Raw genomic sequence first — 17,990 nt, 5'->3', positions numbered from 1 at the left:
TTCCAAATAGCTTTCATAAATTGATACATGTATCGAAGCGACCAGTTGTGCGGCTGTGTGTGATTTGTCGAGATTAACAAAGCCTGCGGGAGCTCACAATGCACCTTTGTTGCTCAAAACAGCTTAAGACATCAAGTGACCGGAGGTGTAGAAGCTCCACGCTCTCCTTTTTCTGGTCCCGCTTCTCTTTCTCCAACATTCTCGCTCGACGGAGCCCTACCGTATGCCTCCTCCTCACTTGCAGTCACGGTCAAACTTTTACATTTCCAGTGGTGAGTATGCAGCCAAGTTGACCTTTTGTTCGGATTTGGTTTCGCATGACCAAACCAAGGATTAGATTTTTATTTCAAACGCTCGCCGTATGGATTCAGGTTGACAGCAGACCAAGTCGGCCGATTGCTGATTCCGCGATCTGACGAGGCAACAGAGGCGTCCTTCATGTCAGGCCAATGCGAAAGGAGGAAGTCGGCTTTTAAGAAGAAGCGGCAGCGGCAATGACAGTGACCTACTCCCGGAGGGTGGCAGATGCAGGCCTCGGCACTTTCTTCCACCTGCTCCTGCGCTGGAGGGGCAGCATCTATAAGCTCCTCTACAGGGAGCTCATCATCTTCACCCTACTCTACTACTTCTTCAGCATTGTTTATAGGTACCACTAAAAGGCGCTTTCTTCTAAAAAATGGCATAATCATTTGTATACAGTACATTAGTGCCAGCCTCAACAGCTTTTTTGAGAGCTACTTCTTGGGGAACTGGGTTGAGGTTGGGGCTAACATTTTCTAACTATAAATCTCTATCAATGTTCACGTTTCCAAATATCCCATCACAAGTGAGCTATTTTTAGAAGAGACCCACAGACTACTCATATGGTCCCTGGGGTGTAGCTTGTGCCCGCGGGCACCATGTTGGTGACACCTGCATTCGTGCATTTTCACATCTAGAAGGGATTCGATTGAATATTTCATCATTCTCTGAATTTATAAATTACAGCATTTAATGGTGATTTTAAGTCACACTCTGGGCACTTCTTTATGTACAGTCCTACAATGTCATGCAATCCTACACAGTCTTTTTTCGTGATTTTTGCTTGCTAATCCATAGAGCAGGGGTACTCAAATCTCAAACCACCGCTGCATATTTAAACGATCATGAACTTTTGTTTTGCTTCATGAGGAGATTTGAAAATATGTTAACTAATATGGTCTTTTCCACACTAGGTTTGTGTTAAATGTTGAGCAGAAGAGACTCTTTGAGAAGCTCTCCATGTACTGTGACCGCTACGCAGAGCTCATCCCAGTGTCTTTTGTTCTCGGTGAGTCCAGCGGATTTCCTTTTAATATGACCTTTTGCATGAAATCCAGTGATGGCAGTGACACATTATTCTTAAACCTGCACGTTTTTCACTGATACTTTACTTTTGACAATATCCTTCCAGACTACAATTACTCTTTAAATATCACAACACATTACTGTGTAGCATATATTGACGTATTCTTGAAGGTGGCATCTGCATTTCAAAAAGTAAAACCTTTCAACCACCGAAAGCAGTTGCAATTAATTACCTTTAGGTGGCAGCAGTGAGAAACAATTGAACACCCCCCTCCCACACACACACACACACACACACACACACACACACACACACACACACACACACACTTGGTGCGCATTCAACTAAACACTTTTAGTAGCACTCTTAAAGGCGCTGACAAATAACTGAACATTATGGAACGGGTAAGAAACGGGAACGCTCGTACTTACAGCCTTCGTAAATATAGAAAGGCATTGTGGGAGACTTCAACTTAACATTGCCACCTGAGGGACGCACCGCGTCATATTTTAGACGCGTTGCCCACGCACGTGTCTATATTATGTCACGTGAGCAGTAATGGAGGACGGGGAAGGAGTTCCCTCATCAAGTTGAAAATACAGTCACCATTTTGAGGATGTGTTAACTGAAAACTAATTGTAATTTGAGGGGTTCGTTGTTTTTCAGTGGATGGCTCTTCTTTGCGAATGACAAAAGGAGAGATGGAATCCTTTAGTTCAGTTTATTAAAAGGAGAAAGAAAAAAAAAACGTCTGCACCTCCGAATGGATGAACGAGAACACCCCCCCCCTTTCAGTCACGAAAGCACTTCCTGCTTCTCTTTAGCCAATCAGACGCAAGCAACATAAGAATGTTTCAACAATTATTAAACAGAATATAATTTAGATAACTATAACATAAAGAATATAATGCTCAAATATAAAATGAAAATAATTAATAATTTAACATAAGCTTACATAATTATTAAAGCTTATTATTAAGGTTTGAATGTATGAATCAAATAATTTCGGAGTCCGTACGCAGCATTGAACACACCAAGTATCCTTCTGTACTATATATGACAGTATATTGAGTTTGAGGCACCCTTAAAGAATCCCAAACGTCAACATTGCTTTGCAGGTTTCTATGTGACCTTGGTGGTATCCCGCTGGTGGGGTCAGTTTGAAAATGTCCCCTGGCCCGACCGCCTGGCATCACTAGTGGCAGGTCACGTGCGGGGAGCAGACGAGGCCGCCAGATTGAGCCGTCGCACTCTGATGCGGTACGCCAACCTCTCCGGTGTGCTCATCTACCGTTCTGTCAGCACGGCCGTCTACAAGAGGTTCCCCACCATGGAACACTTGGTGCAGGCAGGTACGCTGTCAAATGGATTCACTGAACACTGGCTTGAGGCACAGTGTGTCGTGGTAGAAGTAAACGCCTTGTGCACTGATGATGTAAGGAAGTGCTGAGATTATTTTGTTTCAAGCGGTTTATTACCATTCCCACTTGAGGTTTATTGTCAAGCTAAACTTTAAACAAAGATAAATATGTGTTCTGTATTTAAAATAAGCACATAGCTTTGCCTTGGGAAAGTCTGGTGACCTCTTGCTAACAAATAAAGCAAAACGCCATAGACAGGCTAACAATTAGCAGGTATTGTATGTGGAGGTGTTCCGCTTTAAGCAACTGTGCAGTAAAAGTATTGAGTTGGATCAATTCAAAATTTCAAGGCAAAAAAAAAAACACTGATGCAATTTGAAGTTGGGCAATTCAACAAAATATTTTAAGTTTTGCTGTTCTGAAGTGTGGCTTTTACGCATTTCACAACAAAGAAATAAGAGTTTAGAGAGCTAATTATCCCTTTTATAGTCCCCGAATGTAAATATACAAGTAAAAACAACGCAGCGAATTGTTTTGGCGGAAAAAAAAAACTTGCTGGCGTTGTGTTGCCAACCAACATTGTTGCCGTAAATGTCAATAATTGATTTTTTAAAGTTGTTCCAATTTAAATGACTGTTTTAAGGGAGAGCTGGTGTACACCAAGGACTAGTTTCCAGCCAATCCCATTATGGTTGACACCGAGCGTATTATCTTTGGGTTTTTGTGAGATCTGGAATTGATAACGGGATTAAATGAGGAAGTTTGTCACAGGTGTATTCATTTTATATTTTGTTTGATCGAAGCTTAGTACTGTGTGTTTTGTCATTTTCTGTCTTCATGCAATTTTTGGTGCCCATCAGGGCTGATGACATCCGAGGAACTGAGGCATCTGGAAGACTTGCCGTCCCCTCATAACAAGTTCTGGGTTCCCTGCATGTGGTTTGTCAGTCTGGCTTTACGGGCCCGGACCGAGGGTCGCATCAACAACGACGTGGCTCTCACCGCCATTCTCACTGTATGTGCGTTTGTCCAGAGAGCGGGCACCAACAGCTTCGAAAATATTCCTAAGCCATACTTTTTTGTTCTTCCCTATTTAGGAGTTGAACAGTTTACGTGCAAAGTGCATGAAGTTGTACGGATATGACTGGATCAGCCTGCCTCTCGTATATACGCAGGTGCTGTTTCTGTTTGCATCCGCAGTATGAGGTGTCAGACACATCCGGTGTCATATTTGACATTACAAAGCTCAATTCCCAGACCCTTGAAGCTTGATCACATTCTGTGCCGACTTGACTGGTGTATGGTGCTTTAGGTAGCGACAGTGGCTGTCTACAGCTTCTTCCTGGCTTGTCTCATTGGCCGACAGTTCCTGGATCCGGCCCAAGGCTACCCGGGTCATGACCTGGACTTCTATCTTCCCGTCTTCACACTGCTGCAATTTTTCTTCTATGTTGGGTGGCTCAAGGTCTGATCCTACACGTTACGTCATCCAGTCTGTTTGATGACTGGTGCACATCTGATTCGGTCCTGCTTTCAGGTGGCTGAGCAACTTATCAATCCTTTTGGTGAAGACGACGACGACTTTGAGACCAACTGGCTCGTCGATCGCAATTTACAGGTTTTGATTCTATCCATGTTATGTGCTGGGGAAATGACACCGTTTTCACGTCGTGATTGGTCCAGTGTAAAGTAATATATACCTTAATTAGGAACCACTGAGCTGTAATGGTCGGAAGGAAAAACAAATGAGGTTTATCAAGAAAACTGTAACCATTGGCATTTTGGTTACACTTTTTGTATTCAAGCTAGCTTGTAATAGCTCGGAGAACCTATTTGTTGAGACGCCATGGCAGCTAACGCGTCCAGCCATAGGTGCCTGCAAGAAGCAGAGCCGTGACATAGCGGCGTTGAAAGCCCGGTGTTGAAAACCTGGCCCCGTCTTTTGTCCGGCTGTCTCTCATGTAAACGCGGCATTATCTTGGTCTGTCTCGCCATTTTCCAGATACCGATGGAAGGTTCGTTAATCGTCACTGACGGACGCCAGTTTTAATGACTCTGTGTCACATGAGGCCGGTGCTGCAGCGCATTATAAATAATAAGCCACTGCACGCAAGGGTGAAAGCCTGTCTCGGACATGCGTCAGCTTACATCCTTTTCGTTAAAATAAATAAATACCTGACGCCGGATAGATTTGGGTGCAGTCAGTCGCTCTGACGTAACATCCGTTCCTATCATGGCGCCTTGCATTAAAGTTAACCAGAGGGATTGTTTCGGCAAATACAAGACGAGCCGCAAAAATGGGAACAGCAGATATTTATCAAACTTTACAATATTGCTCCGTTTCCCCATCAGTACCTCAAAACGGCCTGCCGGAGGTACACTTGAAGTAGAAACAAGAGGATGCTTGTCACTGTCAACACTTGCCATGTTTCACTGTGTTTCAGGTATCTTTGTTGTCTGTGGATGAGATGTACGACAGCCTCCCTCTGGTTGAGAAGGACATGTACTGGAATGAGTCCGAGCCTCGCCCTCCCTACACAACTGCCAGCGCCGATCACTGCAAACCGTCATTCATGGGTTCTGCTCTCGATATCAGGTATGCGTCATGCGGAAGTCAAGTCAAAAATGTACTTTCCAATATTATGTTCTACGCGCCCCCACTAGTCGAAACACGATATTCTGATTCATACTGGTGGTGTAAGGATTAAGAAGAGTAATTGACCCGTTTTCAGCCATCCATGGAGGCTGACATTTAATGTAGCAAAGTCCCCTAATTGACGTGAAAATACCCAAAGCCTCACATTACAAATGTCATGGCTCACCTGTTTTCTGAGTTTGGTCATGTGACATTCGAACCCAGTTTAAATACTGCCTCTCAGTGGGAAAAGCAGCATAATGAATTAGTGTGCAGCATGAATCATGATACACAAACTGTTTCATTCTTTACACTCTATTTAATTATATTACTCTGATTTAATAAACATTTTTGCTTTTGTGGTGGGACGGGCGCTTGAACGTATTTCTATTAATTTCTGTTGACGAAGACGATTTCAGACATGGTCACGGAACGAAATAAACTTGTACCTCAAGGCGCGGTGACTATATATGGATCTGGAGTTATTCTGACAACAGCTTCATAATTATGGTGACATTGTGATACTCTATAGTGTTCCTAAAGAGGAGATGGAGTTTCAGTCCAACTTGGAGCAGATTAAAGAAAATGAGGAAGCCAACTACTCCACCCCACTGTTGGGAGGTCTGGGTCGCTTCCTGGGTGTCCAGTCTCCCAGCTTCCCTCGCTCTTCCCGTGTCTCTCTGCTGCGCCGTTGTCCCGGAGCCCCTCTGAGTCGCTTCCCCCTTTACTTACATCCAGAAGTTCCATCGGTCACAAACCAAGCTCGCCAGCCCTCAAACGCAGAGCGAGATCAGGATTACGCATTCTCTGGCCTGCCCTTGTACGACAGAGCAGGCTTCTACAGTTGCCCCCAGACGCCCATCCACTGCGTTCCCCCGGCGTTGGCCCGACCTCGGCCTGCGCGGCGGCCTCAGAACGAATGGGATCGCAGCTGCAGCTCTCTTGCTCCTCCGACAGTTGGCTCACAGCTTCTGCCCCCCGACACTCCCAATCACATCCCGCCACCATCATCGGCTTTCCCCTGGCTGAGCGAGGACGGCGACGCGCCCGCCGCTCAGGCCTTCTCCTTCCCCGACCCTCCGCCCGAGCTTTGTCCCATATCGAAACTCAGGCGTGGGCACGGCCTGCTGTCTCGCCGGCCTCCACCTCCGTGCCTGACGCTGGACACCTTGCCATCCGCCGACAGTCAGGCAGGACCCCTAAGCGCTAGAACGACAGGAAGTGGGGGGGAAAGGGTATTCTCGTTCACGCCTCCCTCTCGTCATGGACCAGCAAATCCAAATAATCCCAACAGTAGCTCGAGCAGCATTAATGTGACAGGCAGCAATGGCGCTGGCACAACAGGAAATCTTCTCAACACCAGCAATCTTAACAGCTATAGTAACTTCCCTGCCAATGTTAAGGCGAGCAACGGTGGGCTCAATACACTGACCGCTCCCAGCTCGACACCTTCGCAGCAAGAAGCCCATCAACAAAATTCCCCCAATGATTCTGGAATCTCATTAGCTGAAGGGGACCTGCTGGGCGTGCTCGTAGATGGCAGCGGGAACAAAGCAGCTACAAGCAGGAAGCAGGACTAAGAAAATGACGTTTGTATGTCACATGCCAATCTACATATAGAACTCTTTTTTTTGTGTGTGTGTGTGTGTGTGTGTGTACGAGTGTTAAACTCAACTGGAGGCGTATAAACAACAAATATAACAAGTAATCTCCACTTCCTGGTGAGTGCTTCCAGAACAATTAACCCACTTGTGAGGCACAAAGCACCTTAAAAGATTTCAGTGTTAACATATGGGGAAGAAAGAAACACGAAGACTAAATGTGGATTATTTAAAACTTCCGGGCCTTAAGATTGTTGCTCCTTTTTGCATCACCTTGAATGGCCCTGTTTTCTGTTTTTTTTTCAATAAAAACATTCAATGCGATGTCGTTTTTTCTTGCTTTTTTTTCGTCATGCATGGAAACAATATGGACACTTAGTGCAGAGATGTACTCACCCCTGCCGCCCAACATACAGAAATATTATGAACCCAGTTAATTATAAAAGCAAAAAATATTCCAGCCATTTAGTGCTATTTGTCTTATAAATACACACACGCTATTTTAGAGGGGGTGGATCAATGGCATTTACAGATACGCTCAACCCCCATCATCACCACTCAGGAACATTCTGGATATTTTTTCATGAACATTTGCATCTCAGCAAAAACAACAGACTCAGAAAAACAATAATAATGTATTCGTATTTTATTATTTCTTTCTTTGGACAGTGGATGGACGATTTTCTGGAGATCAAAATGTGTTTTGTTTAAGCAAAAGAAAAACATCCACCATCATCTGAACCGCTGTATTTATAGGAATCTTGCTCTTATTTCGCCAAGTTTCAAACCGATGTACACTCGGAAGTGATGCGCCTTGCATTACGTCACTTCCGTTCCAAAGAGAACTCGAGTTGCCGGATAAAATTTGCCTTACGAATCGAAAAAATAGCTTCAATCTCTTTTAGGGAAAAAAAACAGCCTCCTGCACAGGGTTGCTTAAATAAGCAAATTTAACACGAAACATTCGCAAATAAAAATGTTTAGATGAATTCCTTTCCTCTAAATGTCCAGTAAAACGTTCAGTCCTAATCTAAATATGCATAATTTATGTAATTGCTGTATTTTCATACAGTAAGAGCAACATTTAATAGTTTCGATTTATATAGCACCGTTCAAGATTTGATGAACATTTTATTTCACTCAGTAAACTACAGTGATTGATTTCTGATTATTTTGAGGATACTACAATGCACTGCCAAAAGCGTCTGCCAATTTAAAAGAAAAACACTCCAAATATCAAACATATTTTAAAAGTAGCATGAATAAGCTACAGTCAGAAGTAAACAATGCATAAAAACATATGGAATGGAAAATAGAGCGTTGGAAAATAGATTGCTTGGACATGAGAGGCACCACAATGGGACACTCTGAAAACCAAGAACGGCATTCTTTTTGTATTGCCATGATATGAAAGAAAGAAAAAAAAAAACAATACCGTGGCTTGCTCTGAACCATATTGACCACTTTGTGTTTATCGTGCACAGCTATCGTTTATACACGGCTGACAGGATTGCGGTACTTGATCAGAGTTTGATTTGTTTATGCAATTAACTTATTTTGTGGGAATTGATCCACGTCTGCATGCAGTCCATTAAACGCCAAGTTACGCTCTGACTGTCTTTTCAAAGATGACCTCACTCAAAAACGACAGAAAAAAAGAAAACCCTGATAACAACTGTGAATTGTCGACATTTAATATCCCAAACGATTTCCTGCGTAGACATTTAACACTTATTTTCATAAAAACAGAGAACATCATTTTTATTAGAAAGAATTAAAAAAAAAAAGTGTACAGAATGGCATCACTGCATCAGTATTTGTTTGCGTTGGGGGGTGAATGCCACACAGCAGAGCTGGTGCGTTTAAAGTAGCGCGGTTTGCTTTTGTAAAACAGGTTCTCCAGTTTGGGCGGCTCGATTGTTCCAAAGAAAGCATCCAAGTCAGGAGGGTTGAAGTACTGCTTCATAATAATCTGCTGTAGATTGTGACCTAGGTGGAAGAAGATCAGGTAATGTTAATCACTATTCATACAAAATTAAAAAAAAAAATCTCTTTGGCCAAAAACGGAAAAAAGAAGAGCTTTCACAACACAGTTCGATACGGGAAATACAAGTCATTACTTATGTCATTATTTCTCAAATGTGCACATATAGAAATATTGCTTTGGAATAATTAGAATAATGAGCAGATACAGTACCAACACGCAACCATTTTTTTTAGCAATGAATTTGTTTCAATCCTCCTCAATGCTGCCATTTTGGGGGGAGTTTCTTGTTGTTAGTACTGTACACGTAATACCGTAACTCCGTTTTCCCTCACAGGATTAATAAAGTATAAAATCATATAGCAGTACAGACTAAGAATTACAACATTAACACTTGAGTTTTTTTCTAAAATAAACTATACTTTAGTCTGGGGGGTTTGAAGGGGGGGGGGGGCATCTATCATTAAGATCATACGATATGATTCTCAATTCATGGGATGCAAATCAATTCCAGGATGTAACATCTTAAAATTAGGGATATAGTTTTTGTTTTATTCATCAATATGCAATAAGTGAGAGCCCTCCAAAGCCCATACTTTCCAAGTTGATTCAATTCAAAGAAACAACAAATCATCATCAATGTCAAACAGATTTATATCTGATTAAAATGTCTCATAAAAGGCAATTTAATACATCTCTTGCCAAGACTCAAGGATGCAACTATTTAAAAAAAATGTAACAATTTGATTTTTCAACTCAAAAACGATTTTCTGATTGGGAGCGCTATTTTATTTATTTTTTTTGGGGAACCCCTACTTTAGTCATATATAAAGCTTATATGATACTTCATAGGCATACCTTCTGCCCAAGATGGAATGGGCTTTCTTGGAGCAGACTCATCATCAGTGGAATCGTCACTGTTTTGGTCCATTCCATAGTTTTCTGGATTTTTGGACAAAGTCACAGTTTTGTTCCCACCCTTTGGAGTGATAGAATATGACTGCGGTGATTTCTGCCCGGGAGAAAACACTTTGTGAGCATGTATAAAAAAATCTCAATATACTGTACACTGAGATGAAATCTGAGCAATACTTGTGCCCCCACCTCAATATCCACGGTGACGTTGAGGCCGCCGCCGCCTTTTGCTGTAGGCGTTTTCATCACAGAATGCTGCAAAACAAAAAGAAAATGAGACAAGAAATGTCCATTATTGTGGTTTAACCAAGAACACAGGGTCATTAAAAATGATCAGACTCACTCTACCTCGATATCCACAGTTACATTGAGGGCAACGGCAGTCTAAAAAATAGAAGCGACGGGGGGGAGATATAAATCAATGAGATATTAAATACAGCCTTCAAACAATACAATAATTCATGTATAATTAGCAAGAGACAGATTGCTGTCCAGAATTATTTGATCGTGTGCACTGAATTGTGGTTAGGCTCTCAAAGGAGCACCTGAGGTTGTTGCTTGGTACACATTTGGTTTCCTGACCTCGTTGTGGTGGTGATTCTCGGATTTATTTTCAGATTAAGGGGACGCTACCTTTATTATTAACAGGTGTTGACAATGGGAATATTTTAAGTCGGGGATGGGCAATTCTTTTGGGGGGGGGGGGGGCAAATGAGAAGCAGAAAATAATGTGGAGGGACGGGCTAAAAGTTTGAAATCTACTCCGGTTCTTGATTTTATTTCGACGCTGAAATAAGCAAGTGACATTGTTAGCTGACAAGTTTGTGTTATTGTTAAATGGGGTGTCATTGTTGTGTTATTGTTAAATGGGCTTGGCTCCTGACGACCCCCCCCCCACCCCCATCCCTCTCCAATAAGTTAGTTTATATTTACCTTTGCATTAGCAGCTTGTTTGGCAGCAGCCTCTTTGTCTGTCATAGCCTTTTCCTCTGCGGCTAATTTTTGCTGCTCCTCCTAGTGGAACAAATCACCCGAGAACATTACATCTGATAAACGGGCTCATTGTTTCTTATAGCAACACGCCACCGAAAATTCATTTCCCGTCATTGTACGAGGCAGGGTTTCGAAATATTATTAGACGTTCAATGGCTGAAACAAACACTACATGAGTCTCGATAAAAGCCTCGTCACCTGTTTTCGTTTCTCCTCCAGTTCTTTTCGCTCCTTCTCTCGAGCTGCTCTTTCCAGTTCCCGCTGAAGAGCGAGAGCCTTCTCTCTTTCGACTCGCTCCCTAGAGGAACATGCCATAACAATCAACATACATGTATTGTGTACGCCTCATATTGAGAATGGTTATTTGAAAGATGACCTTTCAGCAGCAGCCAGGCGTTCTCTCTCCAGCTCCCTCTCCCGCTCCTGCTCTTTTTTCAGCTCCAAAGCTCTGCGAGCTTCTGCCAGCTTCTTGGCTTTCAATTCTTCCTCCTTGGCCTTCTTTGCCAGCAATTCTTGTTGGCGCTTCTCCTCTTCCTGAATTTGTCAAACACAAAAAAGAAACAGAGAGATGGACACCTCGTTCAAGAACTGAAATATGTCAAGAGGCTTACTGTTATGTGCTGTATTTTTTTGTGACAGTGACACAAAAGCAGGTTCGGATGTGAAATGATAAGAGAAATAGAAGTCTTACCGCTTGCTGAATCTTCTTCTTTTTAGTTTCTTCTTCCAGCTTTCGTTTCAGTTCAAGTTCTTCCTGACGTTTCATGGCAGTTCTTTTTTTGGCCATCTCTGCCGCCTGACGCTGCATTCACGGACCAACGTTGAACAATTTTGACATGGCACAACTGGTCCGAGTAATTACTCGGATTGTTCAAATGACTTACTCACCTTATCATTTTTCTCATCAATGTGGGCCATTTTTTGCTCAATCTTCTTCTTTTTTTCTTCTTCTCTCAGCTCTTCTTTCACTTTGGCCTCAAACACCTTTCTTAGCCTCTCATCCCGCTTCCTATCGGACAATAATAAATGTAAATCGACCAATCAAATCAGAAAGGGAAACGTTTTGAAATGGACCAGACCGTTTGAATTCCTCTTGTTTCTTTTTCTTCTCCTCCTCCATCTTCCTCATTCGCTCCTCTTCCTGTTCCTGCTTCTTTTTAAGTGCTTCCAACTTTTGCCGTTCTTTTGCCTATAGAATACGCGCCATCAGAAAACAAAGTCCTTCATAATCATAATTTTTAAAAGGGCACACAGAAACATGGAAAAATATATACATATATTTTGTGGCCACAACGAAACTTTCCCTGTAAACTTGTTTTGTGAAGTGATTTGCTGCTGCATTACCATGCTAACATCAGGTAACTTGTATTTCAATTGCAGAAGAAGATGCCATGAACGAACAAGTACAACTGGGGGCAATTATGAAACTGGAAACTTCTCACAGAGGTGGACACAACAATGGAACTTGACTAACAGATGTCATTTCAAGACAAGCGGAAGGGTGTACAAAGGTTAGCAGGTGCGGCAAGGGGGTGCTTTAGTTTAGTATCAAATGAGTGGACACTATCACCAAATGACCACCAACACACAGTGCTCATGCACTTACCACTACATTCATGCTCATCTGGGGAGGGGAGATAAAAATAAAAAAAAATGAATAAATAAATAAAGCAATACAATGATTCACTGCTCAGCGAGATTATTTTGAAAAAAATGACAAGACGCATAAACGTATATTGAAAAGGATATTTGGTAACTGCATTACTTGGGACTCAATTTACATATTACATATGACTGTCAGGGCGGTGGTCGAGTGGTTAGCGCGTCGACCTCACAGTGAAGAGGGACTGGGTTGGATTCCAGCTCTAGCCTTCATGTGTGGAGTTTGCATGGTCTCCCCATGCCTGCGTGGGTTTTCTCCGGGTACTCCGGTTTCCTCCCACATTCCAAAAACATCCATCCATTTTCTAATCCGCTCATCCTCATGAGGGTCACGGGTGTGTCGGAGCCTATCCCAGCTGTCTTCGGGCAGTAGGCGGGGTACACCCTGAAGCGGTTGCCAGCCAATCGCAGGGCACACAGAGACGAACAACCACCGCGCTCACACTCACACCTCGGGACAATTTGGAGCATTCAATCGGCCTGCCATGCATGTTTTTGGAATGTGGGAGGAAACCGGACTACCCGGAGAAAAGCCACTCAGGCACGGGGAGAACATGCAGACTCCACACAGGAAGGCCGGAGCCGGAAATGAACCCTGTACCTCTGCACTGTGAGGCCGACGAACTCAAAACTAAATATGCCCAAATATACTCAAACATTGCTTGTATAACACCACACCACCAAAAAAAAAAAAACACTCTACAGTATTCGTCTGTGCAAGCTTATCATGTGGTGTTTCTGTTTCGCTCTTTACGGTGGAAATTAATGCTGACCTTAGTATCAATCTTCAGAGGGGTGGCGTGTTTAATGAAGGACTTGACTAGAGTATTCCGGGTGAAGGAATTCGGAGTCATCATCAACATCTGATTCTTCTGCACAGTGTGAAGAAATGATTTCATGTTCGGTCTGAGAGCCTGTAAGAGAAAAAAATGATACACGTTTTTCAAGAACACTCAAAAGTGCATTCATTTATTTCTATGATTTATTTGGGCATATTACACTCTGACTCTTCTTGGGAGGAGAGAACCTCTTTGTAGGGCTTTCCGCCGTTGTGTAGGGTGCTTTGCGCTTGATGCTATTAGTTGACCTACAGAAAGACGAAAACAAGAAGAATGTCCTTGTGATTGATTTTGTGCATTTAGGTGACATCAGGCAGTAACAGGCTGGATTGACAACTCTTTGGTTCAGGTGACAAATGAGGTATGTGTCATGGCAGAGTAAAGTTAAAAAAAAAAAATCCATCGAGTTGGATATCCTCAGGTCAGAGTTAGGCCTTTTCCAAATGTGGTTAAAAATCTCGAGACTTATCAGACATCAGATGATTCGTGTGTGAATATGAGAACGAGGGGGCTCTACATGGCCCATTAGAGGAGTGTGAATTGATCATTCACGATGCTGACTTTTATGCAGGCTGGCTTTGATTCCAATTAGTGCCCCAAAACTCAGCCAGGACAAAACCAAACAATTCACGCGAGTGACCTGCTGTAACATATGTTTCATACTTTATCATACATTTATTACCATTTAACTGTGTGTTGTCACTGTCCAGTGTTGGCACTTGTGGAATTACTGACATGCAATTTGGGCATCTGCCCAGGCTGTTTTTTTCATGTATTCAGTGAATGTGTACAGACAAAGCGAACATGTGTCAATTTAAATGCGAATGAAAATAGACATTAAAAAAAAAAAAAATAACAATAATAATACAGGATAATGGTTCAATTGAAATAGGTCACTTAAAATGGCATTATACATCCAGCCAAGATGGGTCACAAGGACACTGGGCCAAAAGCATTTAACAGTGTGAAACTCACCTTTGACTGGCCTGTGGAGACTGTTGTGTGTCTGCTGGAACAAAGGGGAAACGATTTAATAACTTTTAAGGGCCATGAACAAGAGTGGCTATTTTCCGCAAAAAAAAAAAAGCATAAACAACTACCTGTTTGTAGATTGTTCCTCTCAGGGGTAAACAGCGAAGGCGGGGCCAGTTTAGGAGAATTTGCCGCCACAGAACGAGTGATGCGTGCCAAGCATGGCTGCTCACTCACAGTTGTCTGCGTACACACATTTGTATGACACAAGTTAAAAATATGAATTAGAAAAAAGGCATTAACTGCCTTCTCGAATGATCAAACAAGAAATTACTGCCTTTGTCATTGACAGGTTCATTCATTAACCCTTATTGGTACCTGAGGAGAATCATCTGAAGCATCAGTCGCAGCAGCTTCTGGATTTGCAGTCACGAGTTCTAATGCTCTGTGGTGGTCAACAATCATAATAATAATTTTAAAAATAAGTAAATCATGAAAAAACTCAATTTCATTCATTCAATTATTGCAATTATTAAAACAATTTCAAATTCAAATGAAAATATACAACTTGTAATCGGGAGAGTAACATGCAGCGTTTACACTCGATCTCAGATATTTGTGCGATTGTTTAAGTGTTTTTATCAGACAGAATTAGCACGATGCTCTACTGGAAGAGATCAAGTGTAAATAAGAAGAAAGAAATGGCAGAGAAGGTGCCCAATCAACCTCCAGTAATAAACATTTCCACAGTCTAGAGCAGAAATATATGCCTGCGAGTCTTTTGCACACTGAGTTTTTAGTATGTGTTACGGCTATGTGTATGTTAACTAAGGTAGAAGCTGTTTGAATGTTAAATGTACATTCAAACCAGCCTTTTTTTTCCCAAGTACTTACACTTCGTCCGCCTCTTCCATGGATTCACAGGACGAAGTGGCTACAATCAGAAAAAGTCATAAGATACAGAAACATGCCAAATATGACTGACACATTTGAAGAAAATTTGCCAATGTTTTGTTTCTCACTGTCAATGTTGCTGCTACGTGATGAGTTGGCCTTGCGAGCCGCCTTCTTCTTCAGCATGGATTGCCGGGAGGTACGGCGCCGAGACTCCTGCATCATGCTGTGCCGCAAACCGCCGAGGGAGTGCCGCACCTTCAACGAGCACCTCATAGAGCTCCGCCGTGAGCTTCTGCCCTTGCCGGCGATTGCAATTTTGGCAGCGGAGCGTCCAGGAGAGGCTTTGGGCTGTGTCGCTTCCTCAGCAGACAAACGCTCCGATGCAGGGATGCTGACGACGACGCCAGGTGATGGTATCGCAACAGGAGAATGGCTAACGTCACGCGACTCATCCAGCTGGACGTCTGCATTGTCCAACTCGCTATTTTTAGCCACGCCTTCATCGTCAACAAGCTCTGGCTTTTTATTACAAGCATCTACAGTGTCAGAGATTATATGGGAAAGCTGGTTCACATCCTCCGTAATCGCCGCCTTGGTTTGTTTGGTTTTGCGAGTAGAGCGTTTTGGCCGCATGCTGGTGCTGCTTTCAGCTGCAGAATCATCTGCAATGGCTTCTTCAGAAATGAAGTTCAGTGGCTTGACAGAGGAGCCGCGAAGATTACTACGGCGACTCTTTGAGAACCTGCATCACAAAAGGCAGATGAAGTCACATTACACCAGGCTTCCATAAATCTTGAAAATGGAGACTTTGTCAAAGTGCAACAAACCTTCGCCTGACTTCTTCCTGTCGGCCAACAGACACGCGCTTCCGGCGACTATTCTTCTTTTGTGATGGCGTTTTGGGCATTAACTCTGGTTCAGAATTAAAGTCCCTACAATTTAAAGAAAGGACAATTGAAGAATCACACCATTCTTTATACGACTGTATATGGTGTTTAAAAATGGTTCCAATAGAGGTCAACAATAATAAATTTGTAACATTTATCAAAAAGGTTTTCATTTTTCACCCATGTTGAAATTTGATTTACAAGCAGGCTTAGGGAGTCAAGGAATACATGTTACCTAATGTAACACTACCAGATAACATTTTTAATGCAGGGAGGGAGGCGGCACAGACGAGTCCTCGATCACCCACTCAACAAATTTGTTTGTTTTTTAAGCATATTTGGTATGGAGTCATCCAAAAGTAATTCAAAGCATTCAAGTTAGATTACTTTAACATCAAAGTAATTGTATTAACCTGATAAAAATAATTAATGTGGACAAAAAACAATGACCAAAACAAAGCAGTTTTTAAATGACATGATTTTACACCCACCTTGAGAACATGAGGTTGGCCTCTTGTTGGATCTCCTCAAGCCAAACCATGTGGACATTGTCAATGTCATTCAAAAAATCTTGTGTTTTAACCACAAACATCTTCATCAGAGACTGCAAAGATGATTTGACAGAGCTCATGGTGACAGCAGCAGGGTTTTCTCTCTCTGAAACAGATAAAGTTTGGGGAAAAATGTTTCTCTAAAAGAACCAAAGTGGGTGTGATTCTGTTTGGAGACTCCGCATTAAGAACATGCTATACTGTGCATTTTATTATGAACTAGCATTATATAACAGACCAGTAACTTTTTACCATGCATGTAGCAATTACACTTTAAGGTGGTCTCATAGTAATAATAACTTAAATACTTTCAAGGGACCTAAATATGCTCAACATTTCCCCATTAAAATAGGCCGCAGTATCAGAGCAAGTCTGAGTACAAATACACTGGTCCATGTGCATCCTGAGACAGCCAGGAATAAATTACAGTATAACAATTCCATGAGATTTAAATTAAACTTCAGGTTGCAAACGTAGTAAGTGGTTGCAGGTATGTACTTCTGATGATGTTTAAGGTACAAGTCAGAAGAGAAGGCTTTTCTGACCCTGAGGGGCCTACCCCTGCTGGGTAAATAATTTAAGTCGAAGTAGTTTTAAAACAAAAAATCACTAACACGTGTAAAATTCACACAAAACCAAAATGGTACTACCGCTTTCACGGTTACACTTTTGGCCTTTTTGCTCAGAAGCAGATAACAGGAAACCTCGTCATTGCTGATTTTTGAAATAGTTGCGCATAAACAATCGAAGAACTAGCACAGACTTCCGAGAAGGACAAAAAAGGAACGTCAGACATATTAAGCACAAGCAGCTAAAGTAACATTCGACGAGCTCTAGCTTCGGATTCTGCTGTATTCACGCGCGCTGGCCTGGCCTTCGCACAAAGAATAGCACTAATCCAATTATTTAGAGGGCAATTTCGTCACGTTTAATACTTATACCACATATCACAACATTGCGTCGCAAATATCACAGTTTTTATGGTGTCATTTTTGTGCTGGCGGCAAAGGTTTTCTACAGGAGCTTAACTTGGTCCCCAGCTACTTTTACCTTGATAAGAAGAAGAAACGTCAACACAATCCAACGCTTGCTCCTCCGTGAACCGACAAATCGAATATTATCTTATAAAAAAAAGCCATAAAATAAGATGACCGTCAAGGAAACAACACAGACCATCGACATCTAAGTCAACCTCCGCACTGTCGAACCAGAAACTGTTTAAAATTTCAAACTACATCGGCCAATCGGAAGGTGGCCTTTGGTGACGTCATCTTCGTCAATAACTCTTGTTCGTTTTAACGACCAAACACTCTGAGACGGGCGGGAATCTGGACACAAAAAGCAGACGGGGCAAGGAAACTATCGA

The 17,990-nt window shown here is 42.3% G+C and overlaps 2 protein-coding genes across 4 annotated transcripts; one reads left to right on the top strand and one right to left on the bottom strand.

Annotated features, from left to right (window-relative positions):
- Window positions 1-85: 85 nt before the first annotated feature.
- best1 (bestrophin 1) lies at window positions 86-6,993 on the top strand. The gene is made up of 10 exons (XM_019856984.1): window positions 86-272; window positions 372-646; window positions 1,215-1,309; window positions 2,446-2,679; window positions 3,549-3,703; window positions 3,786-3,863; window positions 4,001-4,153; window positions 4,226-4,306; window positions 5,133-5,284; window positions 5,856-6,993. The coding sequence occupies exons 2-10, from the start codon at window positions 495-497 to the stop codon at window positions 6,901-6,903; spliced, it is 2,148 nt and encodes a 715-aa protein (XP_019712543.1). The 5' UTR covers window positions 86-272; window positions 372-494; the 3' UTR covers window positions 6,904-6,993.
- Window positions 6,994-8,602: 1,609 nt separating this feature from the next.
- incenp (inner centromere protein) lies at window positions 8,603-17,843 on the bottom strand. 3 transcript variants are annotated; one of them, XM_019857255.1, is made up of 21 exons: window positions 17,675-17,843; window positions 16,565-16,730; window positions 16,014-16,118; window positions 15,312-15,928; window positions 15,184-15,223; window positions 14,668-14,734; window positions 14,418-14,532; window positions 14,293-14,326; window positions 13,478-13,565; window positions 13,252-13,392; window positions 12,423-12,440; window positions 11,896-12,005; window positions 11,705-11,825; window positions 11,508-11,618; window positions 11,193-11,350; window positions 11,015-11,114; window positions 10,757-10,837; window positions 10,172-10,207; window positions 10,013-10,078; window positions 9,767-9,920; window positions 8,603-8,913 (listed from the first exon to the last, which is right to left on the bottom strand). In XM_019857255.1, the coding sequence occupies exons 2-21, from the start codon at window positions 16,702-16,704 to the stop codon at window positions 8,735-8,737; spliced, it is 2,481 nt and encodes an 826-aa protein (XP_019712814.1). In that variant the 5' UTR covers window positions 16,705-16,730; window positions 17,675-17,843; the 3' UTR covers window positions 8,603-8,734. The 3 variants fall into 3 exon arrangements, with proteins under 3 accessions (XP_019712814.1, XP_019712816.1, XP_019712815.1); XM_019857257.1 differs by lacking the exon at window positions 10,013-10,078; XM_019857256.1 differs by lacking the exon at window positions 12,423-12,440.
- Window positions 17,844-17,990: the final 147 nt, after the last annotated feature.

Source organism: Hippocampus comes, unplaced genomic scaffold (genome assembly GCF_001891065.2).
Source record: "Hippocampus comes isolate QL1 unplaced genomic scaffold, H_comes_QL1_v1.1 scaffold186, whole genome shotgun sequence".
Taxonomy (NCBI): Eukaryota; Metazoa; Chordata; class Actinopteri; order Syngnathiformes; family Syngnathidae; genus Hippocampus; species Hippocampus comes.
The sequence above is the reverse complement of the archived record's forward strand: the minus strand, read 5'-3'. Positions and strand labels throughout refer to the sequence as shown.